Source organism: Schistocerca cancellata, chromosome 2 (assembly GCF_023864275.1).
Source record: "Schistocerca cancellata isolate TAMUIC-IGC-003103 chromosome 2, iqSchCanc2.1, whole genome shotgun sequence".
NCBI lineage: Eukaryota > Metazoa > Arthropoda > Insecta > Orthoptera > Acrididae > Schistocerca > Schistocerca cancellata.
The window spans coordinates 1040555690-1040576441 of NC_064627.1; the positions used below are offsets into that span (position 1 = coordinate 1040555690).

At 42.2% G+C, this 20752-nt stretch overlaps 1 protein-coding gene across 2 annotated transcripts in view; it reads left to right on the plus strand.

Annotated features, from left to right (window-relative positions):
• The window catches only part of LOC126163018 (probable multidrug resistance-associated protein lethal(2)03659), a 262484-nt gene that overhangs the window by 119132 nt on the left and 122600 nt on the right, over positions 1-20752 (plus strand). Inside the window, exon 1 of one of the 2 annotated variants that reach the window (XM_049919885.1) lies at positions 1232-1286. The exons of the other annotated variant lie outside the window; for it this stretch is intronic. Coding sequence (XP_049775842.1) covers positions 1260-1286 — 27 coding nt within the window. The 5' untranslated portion in view covers positions 1232-1259. Of the gene's footprint in view, positions 1-1231; positions 1287-20752 lie in introns of those variants that run through there. 2 annotated transcript variants of the gene reach the window in all.

Sequence of the window (20752 nt, forward strand, 5' to 3'; positions counted from 1 at the left end):
TCATCAGTCCACACAGGCATAGAGCTGCTACAAAGGAACTGTCTTTGTAGACTCTTGCCAAAGACAATAGGTGGAAGGCACTATCAGAATTTCGATACCGACAAGTCAATGTCATCATTTATAAACTTATTTAATACAACAGTGAAATAAGTATTTTGAGACAAATTTCGTGAAGTGTGGTGAATTCGGAGATTATATGGCTACAAAAGTTTTGGGTGCAGTCATTGGTCAGGATTTTCGTATGTCTTACCACGTCTTCCACCTTCTGCAATGGTCATTTGTGTGAAAAATGCCGCGTCTGTATCATGATACAAAATCTACGTTAAACTTTAGACACCTCCCTCCCCTATAAAGAGGTGGTAATTCCATTCGGAGGTCGGAGGAAGGCAACGGCGTACCATCTCCAGTAGAACGGTGTAGTAAGTTAGTGTCCTGTTTAAACATACCTTAGTGTTAATTACAGCTTTACTCTGTTCTAATTAACACTTCTTAGGCGCATCGCAAAATCGCCCATAATACAGATCAGTAGCGTTTCCTTGTTCAGAGTTTCACATTCACTATGAACTGTTATTGTCTGCTTATCGGTGCGACTAAGCTTAAATGCTTCACTGTTGCTATAGTGATTAAAATATATTCCCACGTCACGTTTCGGAGAATTAGCGACATTTTTTTTAACTCCGACTCACTGTCGCTAAAAACAAACTTCCAGCTGAGGGAAAAAGCTGAAGTTTTCCTCAACAGCGTGGCGAAACGATTCCTTATTACGGGGAACGATTCAGCAGGCTTAAGAGATCTTTGAAAAAGTCATTACTTTATTTATTGCCCTGATCAGTTCTCCCGGTGAGATTAGCGATAAAGCATTGTGATAGTCGGGAATACGGTGAAGGAGTGGTCGCTGCCTATAGATCGTGGGGATTCCCCCTCTTGTCGGGGCAACCTCCTCCTTCCTCCCCCCCCCCCCCCGCCTGCCCCCACCACACAACAGGGAAGTCCCTACTATCATAGTCAACTGGAGCGGGGCGCTCCGGTGTTCTCTCACTTCACGAGCACCTCGTTGGCCTCCGTCGTGCTGCTCCCTAAGTGGGGGCCCAGCAGGTTGGTGGCCCAGACAGTGTGAGTGAATCCCCAGGTTTGTCGCTTTCGCGCAGTACTCCACAAGTGGATGGAGGTTCGGCCAGGAGACGTATATAACACAACTCCTCTAGCGGCAGGGGCAGAGTAGATGATCCACGACAGTGCGGTGGAGTGTGTGTCGTGTAATGCAACGTAGTTCTCGTATGTTCACGGTAGGAATTTTCTGCTTCCGCTACTTGTACTGTTAAAAATTAACGTATGCCGTTACGACATAAAACCTAAGCCAGTGCGGGCAGAGTTCGTGAACATTTTGTCGCTCTAGTGTTGGTTGTGACTGAGAAAAGATGAGCTGAATTACGATCCGCCACAGTAGTGGTTCTTAAGTTCACGTTATCAAGACTGAGGAAAACCGATGGAATCTTAAACAGTTATTGTAAATAAAATTGCATTAACCGTTTGAGTACCAGTGGTTCCTGCTTGAAAGCTCCATTTTATTCTTTTAGTTTCATTAGTGCCTTTTGCATTAAACCATCGATGTTCTTGCAAAACAGAGATCTAGTAGTAAACTAAGGTACATCTACGAACGTGCCGCATTGTTGCAGTCACTAGAGGAACAATTGGCGCGGACACAGTATTACGCCATTGTGAGAGATTGTGACGTGCCCTTTTTTATAGTGCCCACTTTGAGATCATTGACAGTGAAACTAAGTATACGCAGTGTTATTGTAACGATAATTGGGGTTTGTACTTCTGCTGTTATGAGCGATTTTGAAATACCTGGGACAGTATATAGTTTTGATATTTATTAAATTTTAGGTCGATTTGTGCTTGTAATTTAGGACTAGAGTTCCTTTCAGGCATGAGTTCATTGATGTGAGATTGTCTAGGAAACCACCACCTTAAAAAATTTTAGGGTTAACTTTTTGGCAATTTCTTCTCACATTCGTTGCTTTGATAAAGATTACTTCCGTGAAAAATTTTAAAATTTTTTCGTATTGTTCGCCTCAAAGGGTTAAATGTCTGCTAATTAGGCTCGAAGATAACTAAAACTTACTCTCAATTGTCAGTTCTGTGTGAGGGATGCAGAAGACATTAGTTCAACGAGCTGTTTTTCACAGAAGGCCGAAGAAAATATGTAACTACTCGGTGGTACTTAGCAGAACTTCACATTCTTCGGATGTACGCATCCACTCGAAACGCAGATTTTTAACTCATTACTATCCTACAGTGGCTCACTCACTTCAACACGGTATTGGTACGATATCGCATTAAACAAGAAGTTATAACGAAGTCAAATGTGTTTCCAAACTATATTCCAGGTGCCCAGTACAACTGTTTACTGCAGTTGCCAAGAGGGAGAAAGATGGATTTTTAAAGGTCTTAATATTACGCAGGAAGGAAGCGCGCAGACTTCTGTTTCGATATGGCATGAATATCATCTGCAGGGTCCTGTAGTTAACCACCTCATTCAAAGTGGTTTTAAAATTGTGTGTTGGGTACAGAGCGATGTCTAAGACTAGTATGATTTGCTCAACATACTGAATACATTATTATGTTGTTAAGTGTTTTATTGATGTGAAACTGTGATTCTGTTAATTATCAACTAAAGGCAAAGCAGTTCTTCCTTCATGCATGTAAGATATTTTCTGTTAGTGAGGCAAGTTTTAAACTTTCGCATTTCGTCGAGGAATGTTTCTTTCGCACAAGCCATCGGTTGTGAAATACGGGTTCTGTAGTTAAACATTTATTGTGAAGAACTGTTCCACTGTCCACTGTTGTTAGCGATATAGTTATCACATATAGACGATGACTGGAAACGGCAGAAGTCATTTATTTCCTTGTTTTCTCTGAGGATTTCAGCCAGAGCAGTAGCCACTGTTCTAGGTATTAGTGCCACTAGCACCGATTCAAACTATAATCGCATGCCACAGGTCGCTACCGAGAAAATAGCACTGTCGTCGTCGTCGTCCCCTGTAGGACAGTATTTCTAATCCAGTCACTTGGAGTGTGCATGATTTTCCTTTATTAATTTGTAGGTACTCTAGGAGAATACCGAATTGCTCTTAAGCGGTGTTTCTAGATTTTCTTAACACACTATGGGACGAGTGACTCTGTTTTCGCAACGGACATAACTCTTAATTGTGGGAACAGCTTTTTCTACCTCTGGAAATATTCGTAGTTTCGTTTCAGGTCAGTCACATCGGTAAACGTAAACAAGTCATAAGTACTTCTTAGTCATAAGCATTTTGCGTGTGCCCATTGCTAAGTGTTCGACGTACTTTACTTTCTACACTGCTATTTTATAATGGTTAAAAACACCGAAGGCATCGGTTATTTATCTGCAACTAATACTGTACCAGAAGTCTACATCTACGTAGACAGTAAATCGGTAAGGCTTACTTTCCCTTCCATTTCAATAAAAATTTGATAGTCTCAAATGACGAAGATGCTTGCTCTGAACCTTCCGCGTAGTGACATGGGCGTTACCAGGAACTATCCACGAATGCAATTATCTTGACGGAGTAGTCGATGTGTCGGCCAAAACTGCGTGGTGTATTGAGTCGAACTGTGACGTAACCTGAACTATGGGAGGTTGTATCCATTCTCTAAGGGGTGACGGTGTGTATCCGCAGGTTATCGCTATAAAGTTAGAGCTTACGTGTTGGAGCCGGCCTGTGGGGCGGGTCTGCTTAACACAGAGCGCACGGCATATGGAGAGCGACATTCCCTTTATTCCATATCTGTAGTGCTACGTGAACTTCATTTCGCGTCGTCGACACTGTAGAGCCTTCTACCTGGGAAAGCAAGGAGAGGATGTTGTTTGGTGTTCTCTTTCTACGACACAACTGCACTAACAGATTTCTTTAATTATCAGAATAGAAAGCAACTTACCTTTAAGCTAGGCCATGTGTTGTGGTACAACCTCTTCCGTAATAGTCTACGCTAGCCACACTAGTGGTGAAGTAAGGCCTCCCCCCCCCCCCCCCAATAAACGCTATACTCCCGTAGCTGGTGACGTGAACTAGCAGACGCCAACTAGAATAGTAACTGAGCCGACTGCGACTAACTCAGCTGACTGAATGTGACTGGGACTGCGACACACTGAATCCTTCGGTCCGCGGCGGCGATCTAAATACTGGCGGTCGAGAGGGCGTTGGCGGAGCATTGCTTGTGAGTCTGTCTTTGGTCCCTCTCCTGATAGGTGTGCTTGATCCAGCGCCTAGTATTGACCTTCTCTTGCAGTCTTCGCCGACTGCTGTGCTGACGACGGCTGTACACTAAGTATATGAAGGGAAACTTCCTACTACCACTAAAGATGTGCTGACGACACAGTTTGCGACTCCTGCCAGAGAGCAATGCTTTATCGGCTTGTACAAACATTGTTTCCATAAATCTCTAAAAAGTTCTTGACCTATTTGAGATTTTTACATGATACACTAATAAATGCTCGGACGGACAGGAGATATATAGGTTTTCTGTTAAAACGGTCTAATCAAAAAAAATGTTGTGCTACGAAAATGCGCGGTTTCGTTGTCTGTCATTTTTAATACAGCAGGGCATAAACCTTTAGACAAATTCTCTCTCCAATATATAGTCCTGCTCCTTACATATAATTACAAACAAAATTTTTTTATAAATATGGCATTCCTTCCTCGCAGTTCGTCTTACCAGAAAACAGAGTTGTCCTTATGGCTTATTAGTGGCTGTGCCTGTCATTACATGGGATGTTTAGTATCTGCCACACAAAATGATTGCCCTGTGCCTTGTTGATAATCTTGGAAAATGCAAGCCGAATCGAAAACTCCAATCGCCTTAAATCGAAGGGCGTATTTGAATCACTGAGTATCAACGGGATGTGACGAATGAATAAGTTTTCACCTGCAGCATTCATAAAGATCAGGTCTTAGGCTTTCGGTTCTGACTTTTTCAAATCAGAAGTTTAGTAACACATCATAGGTTACACTTGGAGTCCTTTTCAAGTTACCAAAAACTACAGAACATGGGCTAAAATACCTCTAGGTTGTGTCGCATGTAATAGTGGCAACTAATCAAGAAAGAGAAGTTCGATGATGTTTGTCAGATTCTCCTGCTTTCGCTCATCCCACGATCTAGTACCTTGAAGTATCAAACAAGATTTCGTTCGCAAGCCTCATGGTAGAGAGAGAGAGAGAGAGAGAGAGAGAGAGAGAGAGAGAGAGAGAGAGAGGTGATACTGAAAAAAAGGATCGGGGAGGAGATCTGGACCGTACACCGAATTCACATACATACATACATACATACATACATACATACATACATACATACATACATACATACATATGAATTCAAAACATTGCAGGGTTCGCTAGTGTCATACAAAATGAAAGTGTTAAACTTTCTATGTCATTCGCTAAGTTTTTATTTACTCATAGTGGCATTTGACAGGTACGCATTTATCACGTCGAAACGCGGGCAGCACGGAGAAACAGTACAGTATTTTGGTTTCGCTTGGCAGTCGCTGTCATCATAACACTATGCTCCAACAAAAATCTGAAGTTTGCACCACAGTTAAAGATAATTTCCACTACGATGAAAAAGTTTGTGTCGTCTATTCACGGCTTTCTGTGACGGAAATGACGCTGTGGAACATCAGCGAGCTACTTGCCGAAGTTATAGAAAGGAAGCACTAAGTAACTTGTTCAGTGGAATTTTTTGGTCTTTATCAGATTGAACAAAGCAATGGCGAGTGCAAAAGCGTGTATTGTTACCCACTGTATCATGGTCATAAAATAAGGTAGGAAAAGTTCACGAAAGTGACATATGAAAAAGGAAAGCTGTCGCCAACCCAAGCACTATGCTGCAGCGACAGTTCTTGGAAGCGATGGACAGCCCACGTATAAGGTACCAGTCGTTCGTAGTTAAGCTTTGAAGGCCACTTTGGCCCTGTAGTTGTAATGTAGTGTGACGTAATGTGATTCTGCGTCGTCTTCTTGAGCGTATTTAAATTATGCACTGACTTTGTAGTGTTAAGTCTCCGCCACAACTTCTTTTGATAATACCGTTCCAGTGTACAATTAACTCTGTAATGGATGAGAAGAGTTCTTTTCGATAGTCTTCACCAAATGAATTTGCTAGTTACTTGGACATCCAACAGTAATAGTCAGTCTGGCGCTCGACTGTCCTCTAAACGGCTGATTTTTGCGCGATCAGCCGAAAGAACTTTCATCTGCAGTTATCTCGTACAGTTCTCCTCTCTCTGGCTCCCCATAGAAATTAATCCACTGTGATGCCTTAACGCACGTCGTAACATGTTGTTTCTTTTTATAGTCAGTGTTTCGTCAGCGTTTTATTTCCTCAACTGTGTAAGACGCATTTCTGCCGCTGGGCGTGTACAGCGCAACTCATTGCCTGTTCAGTTCCGCCTGTGTTGTCGACCTGGCCTGATCTGTTAGTCTGCAGTGATTGTTTTTGCTGGCTTGCGTTGTTTTGTTGTTATTCCGTTTTTATGGTGGCAAGTTTAAGTGAACAAGGTGCAGCTGCCAAAAATTTTGCTTTCTACCAGGTAAAAATGCTGCTGAAACTGTTTAAGGGCCGGCCGGCGTGGCCGAGCGGTTCTAGGCGCTACAGTCTGGAACCGCGCGACCGCTACGGTCGCAGGTTCGAATCCTGCCTCGGGCATGGATGTGTGTGATGTCCATAGGTTAGTTACGTTTAAGCAGTTCTAAGTTCTAGGGGACTGACCTCAGAAGTTAATTCCCATAGTGCTCAGAGCCATTTGAACTGTTTTGAACAGCTTACCAAGAAGACACTATGGGAAAAACTAAAGTACACGAGCAGTTGACTCGATTAAAAAATGGCGACTTATAGATTGATGACCAACCTCGCCCTGGACGTCCAACTGCCCGAATCGACAAAAATATTAAAAAAATTAGAGAGCTGGTACTCACAGACCTTCTACAGACAACTGATCAACTGTCAGAGATTAGTGGGTTATCGTTGAGCCCGCTTCAGCGAGTTTTAACGGAAGATTTTGGAATGAAAAGGGTTCCTGCCAAGTTTCTTCCTTAGCTTCTTATTGACAATCAAAAGGAACGTAGAGTTCAAACATGGCGTGCTTTGAAACAGTAGCATGAAACTGCTTCAGATTTTCTGTAGAGTCATTATTGGTGATCAGGCATGATGCTGTGGTTATGACCCAGAAACAAAGCAAGTCACGCCAATGGAAGACTATATCGCCACCCCGTCCCAAAAAAGTCAAATCAAAAAGTGCTCATTTGATTTTTTGATGCTAAGGGCGTAGTGCATTTAGTGTTTGTTCCTCACGTCAGACCATCAATCAAACCTTTTATTTGGAAGTTTTAAGAAGATTGTGTACCTTGTTCGTCCAAAAGACCCGACTTAAAGCAGAACTTGTCATTTTAGGTAGCAACGAACATTGACACTCCAATGAGGGGCTGTGGTCAGTCTTGTTGGAAGGTGAAATTCTCAGAAACAACCAACCGAAACATATTAAGGTAGGAGTTACTCTTCAGTCTTCTCAATGAAGAAAAATGTCTGTCCTTTTCTGTGACATCGCACAAAGAACGTTAACCTACGACAAATCTCGTTCATGAGCCGCAATTGCATGAGCATTTTGCCAATTAACGTTTCCAGGTAAATGGAAGTTTGCCGAATATAACCATTTCCGGTCAGTGATCGTTTGTTGGACTACAGGACTAAATACACTAGATGTAAACACAGCCTATACCATTATGTAGCCACGTACAGCTTGCACAGTGCGTTGTTGACAACTTGGGTCCATGGCTTCGTAAGGCCGGCGTCACACTCCGCTCTTACTCACTCGGGTCGGTCGCCTACTGACACAGCCCCGTAACACCAAATTTCGCCGCACTTTCCTGACGGATACGGTACGTTCGTCGTACGTCCCACATTGATTTCTCCGGATATTTCTCGCAGTGTGCCTTGTGTGTTAGCATTGACGCGCGCAATCAAGAATGGGGTGCGCAAGGTTCGGTCTTGGGTCCTCTGTTGTTCTTAATATATATATATTTACGATTTGCCATTCTATATTCACGAAGATGCAAAGCTGGTAATTTTTGCCTTGATAAAAGTATAGCTATCTCACCCAACAGACAACAATTAACTGATGAAATTGTAAACGCTGTTTTTCAGAAAATACTAAAGTGGTTCTCTGCAAATGGGCTCTCATTAAACTTTGACAAAACACAGTACATTCAGTTGAACAAGGTAATGGAATGACACCGTTAATAAATACCAACTTCGATCAGAAATCGGTAGCTGAGGTAGAATATTCAAAATTTCTAGGTGTATGCATTGATGAGGGGTTGAACTGGAAAAAAACACACTGAAAATCTGCTGAAACAAAGAGTTCAGCTACTTATGCCATTAGGGTCATTGCAATTTTGGCGATATACATCTCAGTAAATTAGCTTACCACGCCTATTTTCATTCTCTGCTTTCGTATGGCATAATACTCTGGGGTAACTCATCATTGAGTAAAAGTGTTCATTGCACGAAAGCGTGTTATCAGAATAATTGCTGGAGCTCATCCAAGATCATCCTGCAGACACTTATTTAAAGAGCTAGAGATCTTCACTGTAGCCTCGCAATATACAGTGTGCGTCAAAAAAAATGTACACACACTTTGAAGCGTTATAGAAAGTTTATTTCCCGTTCTACAGCGTTAAATTTCTGGAAATGGAAAGCTTAAAATCCAATTGGAAAATAAATGTACTTCCCAAATGTGATTAATGTTCAAACTGGTGGCCTTCAGCATCAATACAGTTCAGTAAGTCACCACTGATTCCGTACATCATACCAAAGTGTCCAATGAGATTTCTGCGCACACCGCCTGAATCTCATTCCAAAGTGTGTCAAGGTTACGTGGTTTGTACACCTCATCTTTTGCTGTGCCACATAACAAATCCAGCGGCGTGAGGTCTGGAGAGCGTGCAGGAAACTCGATTGGTCCCCTGCGTCCTATCCAATGGCCTGGCATATTGTGATCCAGGTACGCTCATACGTCCCTATGATACTGCGGCGGGGCGCCATCTTGTTGGAAATAAGACTCATCGTTAATAATGCACGAATGGCTGGGAATATGGAATCAGAAAGCATTGTTAGGTATGTTTCTCCAGTAACAGTACCTTCAAAGCGGAAAGGCCCAATGAGTCCACTTGCAGACAAACAGCACCACAAATTTTCACCAGGCAAATTCACAGCCTTTTCAACTGTAATGTGAGGATTATCTTCAGCCCAGTACACAATTGTGCCTATTGACAGCTCCATTGAGTTTCAACTGGGCTTCATCCGACAAATTATGCTACCCATAAATCCCGGTTCACGTCTCACCATCTCCTGAACCCATTCACAAAATTCTAACCTTCGATCTGGATAGTCGTCACTTAGCTGTTGCAGCAGCCTTGGAATGTACACGCGGAACTTGCCTTTCTTCAGAATGCGTAGCACACTACTAGCACTTACATTACTCTCACGTGCCGCTTGCCTTGAAGATTTTTGAGGCGAACGCTGAAACAGTTCCAAGACCGCAGTTGTGGAATCATCACTTGTAGCTGTACGAGGTCGCCCTGATCGACCTTTATGCCCATTACACACTGTTCCATGAATTTCGAATTCGTCTCGTAGACGTGTAATTGTTAACCTTGGTGGTTCTGTACCATACTCACTTCTCCACGGTCTTCGAACCGCAGCTACATTCTCAAACTGCCAGTACCACTTAATTATCTGCTTCCGCGCTTCAAATCTCAAACGCACGTCCGCCATGTTGCAGTTACTTCCTTTCCACTGCTGCCACCTGTTGAAGAAACATAGCATTACTATCTCACAGATATTTAACCTTGTAGAACGGGAAATAAATTGACAGTTCAAAGTGTGTACATTTTTTGACGCACCCTGTATATATTCACTTATGAAACTTAACAATCCGCACGAATTCAAAAGTAATAGCAGTGTACATTGCTACAACACTAGGAGAAAGGATGATCTTCACTACTCAAGGTTAAATCTGTGGCTCAGAAGGGGGTAAATTATGCTGCCACAAATCTTTGGTCACTTAACCTAACAGCATCAGAAGTCTGACGGATAGCCACATAGCATTTAAAAGGAAATTAAAAGAATTTCTTAGTGGCAACTCCTTCTACTCATTAGACGAGTTCTTGGATATAGTAAGTGGGTAATTTCCCCAACCTCCACCATAAAAATGAAAAATGTTGTCGTGTAATATTTTGTGTAATGTAATATCTTGTATAGACACATTTTATTAACCTGACACGTTCCACATCGTTACGAAGTGTCGTATTCATGATCTATGTAAAAAGTACTAATCTACACACCGCTGCTCGTGGTCGTTAAGTGAAGACGGTCAGCCGCTGCGTTGTGTGTGGTTGAGAGTTAAGGCTGCGTTCACACTGCCGGCCGAGCCGAGCCTGGCCGGGCCGTCGCCCGCTTTGATATCATGGTTTTTACAGGGTGTTTCAAAAATGACCGGTATTTTTGAAACGGCAATAAAAACTAAACGAGCAGCGATAGAAATACATTTTGTTGCAATATGCTTGGGACAACAGTACATTTTCAGGCGGACAAACTTTCGAAATTACAGTAGTTACAATTTTCAACAACAGATGGCGCTGCAAGTGATGTGAAAGATATAGAAGACAACGCAGTCTGTGGGTGCGCCATTCTGTACGTCGTCTTTCTGCTGTAAGCGTGTGCTGTTCACAACGTGCAAGTGTGCTGTGGACAACATGGTTTATTCCTTAGAACAGAGGATTTTTCTGGTGTTGGAATTCCACCGCCTAGAACACAGTGTTGTTTCAACAAGACGAAGTTTTCAACGGAGGTTTAATGTAACCAAAGGACCGAAAAGCGATACAGTGAAGGATCTGTTTGAAAAATTTCAACGGACTGGGAACGTGACGGATGAACGTGCTGGAAAGGTAGGGCGACCGTGTACGGCAACCACAGAGGGCAACGCGCAGCTAGTGCAGCAGGTGATCCAACAGCGGCCTCGGGTTTCCGTTCGCCGTGTTGCAGCTGCGGTCCAAATGACGCCAACGTCCACGTATCGTCTCATGCGCCAGAGTTTACACATCTATCCAAACGCGGCAACCCCTTAGCGCCGCTACCATTGCTGCACGAGAGACATTCGCTAACGATATAGTGCACAGGATTGATGACGGCGATATGCATGTGGGCAGTATTTGGTTTACTGACGAAGCTTATTTTTACCTGGACGGCTTCGTCAATAAACAGAACTGTCGCATATGGGGAACCGAAAAGCCCCATGTTGCAGTCCCATCGTCCCTGCATCCTCAAAAAGTACTGGTCTGGGCCGCCATTTCTTCCAAAGGAATCATTGGCCCATTTTTCAGATCCGAAACGATTACTGCATCACGCTATCTGGACATTCTTCGTGAATTTGTGGCGGTACAAACTGCCTTAGATGACACTGCGAACACCTCGTGGTTTATGCAAGATGGTGACCGGCCACATCGCACGGCCGACGTCTTTAATTTCCTGAATGAATATTTCGATGATCGTGTGATTGCTTTGGGCTATCCGAAACATACAGGAGGCGCCAGCTGTCTGCATTTCAGCATTGTTACAAAACTTTTCAGCTTCAACATTGCATCCTTCTCTGTCAATGACAATATTATGAAGCAGACAAATGCACTTGACTCTGTGATCAGCTACGTAAATGGATGTTTCAGTTTCCTTCCTCAGTAGTCTCGATTTATTGGTCATTATACCAAATGCACATTCAACTACTTTCCTTCCTCTGGAATGCATATAATTGTATAGAATCTTCTCGTTGTCCAAATTTCTGGGAGGAAAAGGTCTCATCAAATTCTCTAATAAGGGGTAAGCTTCATCTCCCAAAATGACGTACGGTAGTTCCTGACACATTCCTTCAAGTCTTGTTGGTGGCTGTAATAACAGCTCCCCATTTGTAAGTTTCTTATATAACATCCTTTCTTTAAACACGCCTGCATCAGATTGTTTACCGTAGGCACCAACATCTACAGCTATAAATTTGCAATTTGCATCAGCAACTGCTTGGAGTACAATCGAATAATACTGTTTGTAATTGTAAAACATGCTGTCAGAAAGTTTAGGACATTGGACAAGTATGTGCTTCCCGTCTATATATCCAACACAGTTTGGAAATCCCCATCTCGTATGCATTTCACTGGCAATTTCTTTAAATCGAGAAACAGTTGGCGTTGGTAAATGAATGGGAGCAAGTGACTCCCGTATGGCCATACAAACGTCTTTCACCACCACTGAGATACGGTGGACACTCCTAATCGGAATGACGATGGTAGTGCATGAAAGGAGATGCAGGTGGACAGATACCTGAGAAAAAATTCGAAAAATGTGTTATTCAAGTGTGGTGTTGGGCGAAGTTTTTAGTTTTGTTTGCACAGTAGATATTTACTTCGTCCATGCCATTTCACAGTTATACAATAATAAATAATTAAAGGGACATTTTCTTGCACCCTTCTATAATCTTTCAATTAAAATAATGAAATCGAAATGCAAAGACCTGAGAGACAGTTTCAGAGAATAACTTGTGTAACTTGGCAAAATGTCATGTGATCCAGGGTAAAGTATATTAAAATGCAATTCCACTCGGGCTTTGTTCTGTCGTATGATTTTCCTAAGTTCCAAGAGCTACGCACAGTTCCTTATCAGTGGAAACAGAATCACTGAGTCAAAGGGCATTATCTCAAAACTCTTTGCCTATCAATCTGTCTATCTTACAAGCTAATGGAAAGAATTTTGTGAGGTCATCAGTGGCTCCACATGATGAACCATCACCACTGCCAAGTGCTGCATCATGAAGAAAAAAGTTGGAAAATTCTGTAGGAGTATTTCTGCGATTCTTCGTTGAAGGCACAGCAAGACGTTACCCAAAATGACGAAGCTAATTACTTCCTAATGATTCTCAGGAGTCCCATAAACTCTCTTCCCCTCAGAGGTAGCGTTTGTGAAATTTAAAATACAAAAGCATGACTACAATTAATTGGGGTAGTGAATGCTGTACAAAGTTCCACTGCAAACCAAAAAGTGTGTACTAACGAATCTTACCTTATCGTTATACACAATATTTCTTTTGCTGTTATACTTCTGCGAAAATTTGTGTTCTGTTTCGAAGTTTTGTCTTTAATGTTCTGCAGCACATACTGAAATGTATTGATTCATTCTGTAATATGAATAAAAATTTTCAGGACAGTTTTAAAGTTCTGCATGTAAAGAAAAATACTCTCCTAAATTTCTGTCGCTATTTACGGGATGAATCCATAACCTCCTAGTTCATCTGTACTTCAAAACTCGACGAGTTGCTGCGGAGTCAAAACAATACCAATAAAAGAGCGAAGACATTGTTCTACAAGACAGCACAGACTAGCTAAAGGCGAGCAACTGTTGACTGCAGCTGCGTTTTCTACTGACTTGCATGTCAGCTGTCGAAGGGTAGGGATTCTTTAAATTTATTTGCCCTCCGGCAGCTAACAGCGATTTAGCCAAAGAGTGGGGATTACCTTGACAGTGCAGCGCAGCCCGCCAAGGAAGAAAAAACAATGAAACGTACATCTGTGTCGATCTACAGTAGTTTCATTAACTCTCCATTATTTTTTCTGTCGAAGTAGACAACGAGACTACAGAATTGCGCTTTAGTTTCTGCAGTAAACGTATCACAAATCTCCAGTTTGTTTTTGTGATTAGTTTTACGTCATATTTTACTATGTCATTGACACTTCTATCTAGACAATGAGACCATTAAAATAATACGAGGGACCGACACTAAAGTCTGCGCTGATCACTAGTAATTAGTTTTCTGTCCTGCATTATATGACTACACTAAACCAAGGTGTAACTGCGCGAACTTGCGAACGCGGCACTGACGCCACTGAATAGCTCGCGTTACTTGTGACCAGAGACAGATATCAGTATTATTATCATTTCAAAAACTTTTTGGTACTTTTAGCTACATTTCATTCCCAACAATGTATGGTCTAAAACGGATCTAACAGTAAGCTACCCGCTACATAACTTTTTCACTACAAGATTTGTAAATAAAGTGCACAGCGTTGACAAATAGCATCATTTCACAATGACTGCTAAGAAATATGGAAAGATAAATGATTCAATACGAAGCTAAGATGTTACACTACCACGTGCACAAAAATCAGATTTTTTAGCCGCATGCTTTCTTCAAAATCGGTTGAGAAGCGTCACGAAACTACGAAATCACGCGAAACGAAAAGTAGACTTTTTCTTTTTTCACGACGTAAGTAACGCTTTTAAGGAAAAAATAAGTTCATAAAACGACGTGGCGAAGTCTTATATACCGCTAAGAATTTTTAAAACATGAAAATCGGAGAAGTGGATTTTCCCCCATTTCGCCGTCCCGGCTCGGCGCGGCGCGCAATGTGAATGCACTACACGTCGGCCTGAGCTGGCTAGGCACGAGCCGAGCCAGTACGCGTCATCCCGGCCCGGCCGGCAGTGTAAACGCAGCCTTAATGGCTGAAATTGAGTGTTCTCGGCACCCTTTTGCCTCTGTAGAGTTAGGTATGTTGAATTCGCTAACGCTTTCCGAAATGGAATGCCCCACTACCATTCTGTGTTCATAGTCGTGTGGCCATAATCACGTGGGAAACCGTTGCATACGAAACACCTGAATACAAATGACGGCTCCGCCAACTCACTGCCAGTTTATACCGTGTGTACACGACAGTACCGTAATCTGTACAACTGCGCATTGCTGTCCCACGACTTTTTCACCTACAGTACGTGTATAGCGCAATGTGTGTAGTAGTCTCGATAGTTAGAGTATCGGTAGTTAGTTTCCAATAATCCGAGCCTCTTTAAAAAAAATGCAACGATCTGCTTTTTACTCAGTGACAAAGCAGACAACAATGCAATCAACACCGACGATTAGCTCGCTGCCCTGTTGCACTAACATCTGTTGTCAGTATGGCGCGAAATACCCCGGCTGCTGCCGATCAAAACTGGGGAGTTCATACGCTGCTGTAGTTCCCAGTTCCTGTACTGTACAGTGCTGTGTCGTTTTGTTTGTTGACTGTGTGTTCCGTCGTACACCTTACAGAGACGAGTGCTGTAACAAAGAGGAAATTTGTGCCTTTGCATCTAAAATTAGAAGCACTAAGACGACTTGACAAAGGAGAAACAATAAAAAACTTGCTCTCGAATATAGTGTCGGTGAAGTTACTGTTGGTGACTGGCGAAGAAACAGACATAAATTGGAACAGTTTTCTTCACAGAATTGCTCACACGAATCTCTTAGTCGTAGAAGTATAAAGAAGTCAAACTTCGAGAAAACAAGTGAGGCATTGTTCATGTGGTTTACCCAACAGAGACAGAAGCGTGCTCCGATTTCTGGTCCAATCTTACAAGAAAAAGCTTTGTTTTTCAGAAACCAGCTGCAGGAAGGAAATGACAATTTCGCAGCTAGTGTGGGCTGGCTCGATAAGTGGAAGAAGAGGTATGGAGTGCGTCAACTAGACGTATGTAGAGAAAAACTGTCTGGTGACGTTCAGGCCATATCAAGATTTATCGTAGAGTTTAAAAAAATCATAACTGACGAAACTGGGCTAAATTTTAAAATGTTACCAGCGAGAACACTTGCTTCTTGTGAAGAAAAAAGTGCTCCTGGGCACAAAAAGCAAAGAGTGGCTCACAGTTATGGCATTTTCAAATACAACTGGAAGCCACAAATTAAAACTAGTTGTGATTGGGAAGTCTGCCAAGCCAAGAGCATTGAAGAACGTATCCATCTCGGCTCTTCCGGTTGTCTGTACACCTCAGAATAATGCCTGGATGAATCAGGGAATAAGGGAATAAAGAACTGGTTTTTAACTCATTTGAACCTGACTGCAAGAATTTTTTAAAAGAAAGGGGACTGACATGCAAAACAATTTTGCTCATGGATAATGCGTCCTCACATCCAAGTGCAGGAGAACTGCAGAGCAACGGTATCCCCCCCCCCCCTTGTTTCTCCCTCCAAACATTACGTGTCTCATTCAGTCCATGGATCAGGGCGTTCTGGAATGTCCATATAAAAAAAGTATCGACGGAAATTGCTACAGTCAATCCTGCATTCCGAAGACAACGAAAGCATTGTAGAAGCTTTGAAGAAAGTGACTTTGAAGGACGTCGTGTACTGGATTAGCGAATCTTGGAGCGAAATAGTCACACACAATTTCTAAGTCACGGAGGAAAATTCTACAGGAAAGTATGCCAAACACAGCAACTGAAGATTTAGCAGATGACGATCAACCATTGTGTAATTTAATCAGGACATTGCCAGGGTGTGAAGAGGTGGAAGCAGGAGAGTGGTTCAATTCGGACGAAGAGTTGGAAGTGACACTCTTCTATAATTGACATGGTTAACATTCCATCGCAGTGTGAGAGTGACGACGCAGAGGCTGCACCGATGACGAGTCACACAGATGTCTACGCTGTTGTCGAGGCCGCCATATGCTACGTGGAACAGCAGCCTGAGGCGACACCAACTGACCTGCTGCACACAGGCTGCACAGTGGCGTGACATTGCCGCGAGGAAACTTTGCAGCTTCGCCAAACAAGACACTTCACTATTACTTGTCTAAATAAATAATTTTTATTCTGCCAATGCAAATGCATGTGTAAATACTTTATTAAAATAAAAGTTCACGTTTTGACCTGTATTACTTACAATATCATAATGTTTGTTTTTACCATTTAAATTTCGATAGTCCGAGGTGGTTCCGGTCCTGTTCATTTCGAACTATCGAGACTCTACTGCACTAAATAATAGCTGATTGCAATCGGGGGTAATGGTCTTAGCAAGATTGTTCGGGGACCAGCGGTCAAAGGGGCACTTACACCAGTACTGCGTACAATAATTTGACCGCTAGAGTGCGGTTAGACGGTTTGCGAAATTATTGAAGACAGCATAGCTTTAAAAATAATGCTAGGTCACTATACAGGGTAATATGTAGTATTGAGCAATAAATGAGTTTCTGCCGAGACCGAGAGAGATTAAATTTGCCCCGATCTAATTTCCGCAAAGGTCTGAGAAAAATAAACGACAAACGATAAGGGAGTGTGTAGGAGGATGTGTATTAAATCACCATACGGTACTCTGTAAGTCGAAATTCCAGACTGTTCAGGAAACTCCAGACACCCCGTTGTTCATAATAGCAGAGGAAACTGAAGATCATGGTGTCATGACAGTAGGCAATATTATTTACTTTCAGCAGTTCTCAGGATTGTCAAAGTCGGCTGGTCACTGAGCATGCGTGTTCATTTTCTTAAAACAGTTGTCACACCACGGACAGATCATCATGTAAGCTTTTACTTAGTAATTAGTAATAATTGTTTTATTTCGTTCGCAGCAGTTGCTGCAGAAGAGAAATATATAGAAAAAAGTATATTACACGACAGATCGCGCAGTTCACTTGTTTAATTTGGAATTGTTGTAGTTAAGGAATCTATTCTGCTATGAATGAGCCCCTAGTCCTCTGAAAGGTTTACTTGAAGCTTTCAGGCATTCTCCGTCCGTTCTGCATAATTCCTTCTTGTAGTTTTTGCAAGGCATGCAAGTCAGTCGTAATATGTAGGAGTTCCATATCTTTGAACGCCCGTATGTTGTCCATGTAGACAGAGTTCTAACTGACGTGTCCCAGGCATAAATATTGAGCAATAATGCTATGTCGTTCTTGGCCTCGCACTTTCGCGCAATATGTTGACACCATATTATTGCGCAATAAATAGCCAGCCCGTGGGGCCCTCTAAACGCATTTACTGCGTACGTCACAAAAAGTCTTGCTTGGGCACTGCTCGGCCTGTGACACATTTACTGCCAGAGCCCGTTCCGGACGTATACTAGTTTACCAACTGCGGTGCGTGATAGGGCATTGTACTGTTCGTATCTACATGATTTAGTAGCGCCAGTCTTGGGCGCAGCGGGCTCCCTGTTGTGCATTACTTACCAGACGACCAAACCGTATCAGACGTCTTGCGGTAGCGGATGCTCAGCTTGCCGATTTGCGGAGGAAGGTATTCAAATTTTACTAGCTGCTGGATATCTGAGGATCTTCCACATCAAACGCTTCAGGTTTACTTAAAGTTTTATGTGTTGTGTGGAATTGAGGTTAGCGACTGTGTTATAATTTTATGAAATAATAAAGGTTCTTAATTAGGAACCTTTGTAGGTTCACTTTGTCAAGACCCCTTTTTCTCAGGTAGAGGTGTCAAGGTGAAATTTGTCACATGCTAAAGTCTATGGTCTCTTGCCGATTTAAAAGAATTTAAACATCTGAGTCAGTGCAATTGAAAGATACGGCCATTTACCATTTATTTTGATACGCTCAAACTCGCTCATCAAAACACGCAGATCGACTTACATAAAGTTCGCACGGAATCATGACGGATGAGAGTTCTTTTCTCCCTTGCTCGGTTTGTTTTTTACTGCTTGTCTCCTTTCACTAACGGTGTTTAGTACCACGTTCGTAAATGGTAATTTAGAAAAGTACCAATGTAAATGTCTTCAAAAATTTCGCCAATGTGGAACTCTTATTTTGACAGGGAAAGATAAATTCCATAACATTATTAAATGACCAAGTAGTAGAAAATACACATGTTATTTCATGTGTGCCATGAGAGCTGCATCAAACCAGTCTCAGGACTGAAGACAACAACAACAACATGACACAAATGAGTTATAAAATAGAATTTTTATTACTTTCTGTATGTTAGTCGAAATCAGTTTGTCGTGGCAGATAAGTGTTTGAAATATAAACATCTGAATGTGACAGTGTTAAGTGATGTTTATTACTGTGCTCCGTGTCCCAGAAAAGCAAAAATGGTTAAATTTCTTTACAGAACCTCACTGGCCCACGCACAAACAATAACCACATTTCATATTAATATAATTTACATGTAATTGTAATGCACTAGGTGATAGCAGCATGCCGGCGGGTCACATCGTCCTAATAATTATTAGTAAAACGTGAGTAAAGTTATTTCTGCAGCTTCATAAACTTAAATTTTGCAATCTAAAGCATTGCTTGCCACACTGTGTTCCGCGGAACACACACGTTTCATGGGAAGTGAATAACTGTTTCGCAAAAAACTATTAGTAACATGTTTTTATCGACATTTTGACAATACAAATTATTTTTTAAAATTTTATGATTTCTGTTACTATTTACGATTTGACGTTGAAGTAACCACTAACGTAAGTAAAACAAGATTTTCTCATTTCGTAAAATTTTACCAACCCTCAAAATGATATTCCATCAAAGTAGCAGGATGCTTAAAGCGTTCCGGCAGAGGAAAACCCTGGCAGCAGCAGCTCTGAAGCAGCTGCAGACCATATAAACGTGGTTCATTTAATCTTTGATAAGTTTAAGTTTCATATGTATAATCTCAGCGTGTTTGGAGCACATCTGCGAGGTGTGATCAAAAAGTGACGAAGAAATCTCTCAGATATGACACTTCTGTCAGCGTTTTTTTTTTTTTTTTTTTCAATCTTGGGCCCGCGTCCGGCCATCCTGATATACAGTAGGATTTCCGTGATTCCCCTAAATCGCTTCAGGCAAATGCCGGGATGATTTCTTTGAAAGGGCACGGCTGCTTTCCTTCCCCATCCTTCCTAATCCGATGGCACCGAAGACCTCGCTATTTGGTCTCCTCCCCCAAATAAGTAAATAAATCAAATCTTGGAAGCACTTCTGGAATTCACGATTCCATTTTTGTCATCAGTAGCGGAAAAATCGAGGTGTTTTCATGGTTCTCTTCAGCCACGGGATTAGAAAGAAATCGCGGGGACCACGTTCAGCGAATACGGTGACTCAGGCAATGTAACGATTTTGTTTTTTGCCAGAAAGTCACGAACAAGTATTGAGATGTGAGTGGGAGCATTATCGTGATGCAGAGTCCACGAGTGGGTTTTGTAATAATTCGTCGTTTTTCTTCGGATTGCTTCAAACGAACATCGCAGAGAGAGAGAGAGAGAGAGAGAGAGAGAGAGAGAGAGAGAGGGGGGGGGGGGAAGAGGGGGGAGGGACTTCTCTGCGAGGGGGGGGGGGAAGAGGGGGGAGGGACTTCTCTGCTTCGGAAACGTTATCTTCAGTCTGTTGGTACAGATGTGCTAGTCTTTTAAATAAATTTCAGCATGTTATTAATTATAACCCAGCATGTCCGCTATATTCTGGGTAGCAGCTTTCCTTTTCATGATATTGTCATAACAAAGTTGCTTGGACATCGTCAGTAAAAGTCCAAAATTTGTGCCGGAAAGCGGATAAGAGCGTACGCGTGCATGCATGCAGATGTCGGATAAGCGCGGGGAATTCCCTTGTCTGGATGATACTAGTTCGTTAAGCGGATGAGCTAAAATTACTGAAATCGTAAGTGCAGAAGAGAATGGCAGGGAGCGACTTGTTCCGGTGTCACTTCTCTTGTTCCAGTGTTCGTGTTTGATAGGAGTTCCGCTTCTTATTGCTCCTAGCGACGAACTGTATAATTGTAGATGCGAAGTGTATGAACTGCGTGAATAGTTGAAGATTTGCGCCTAAGTAGTAGGAGCCTTTGTTGACTGCTGCAGGGATAACCCTCTTATATTGCTCACACGAAAGCATTTTTTGGG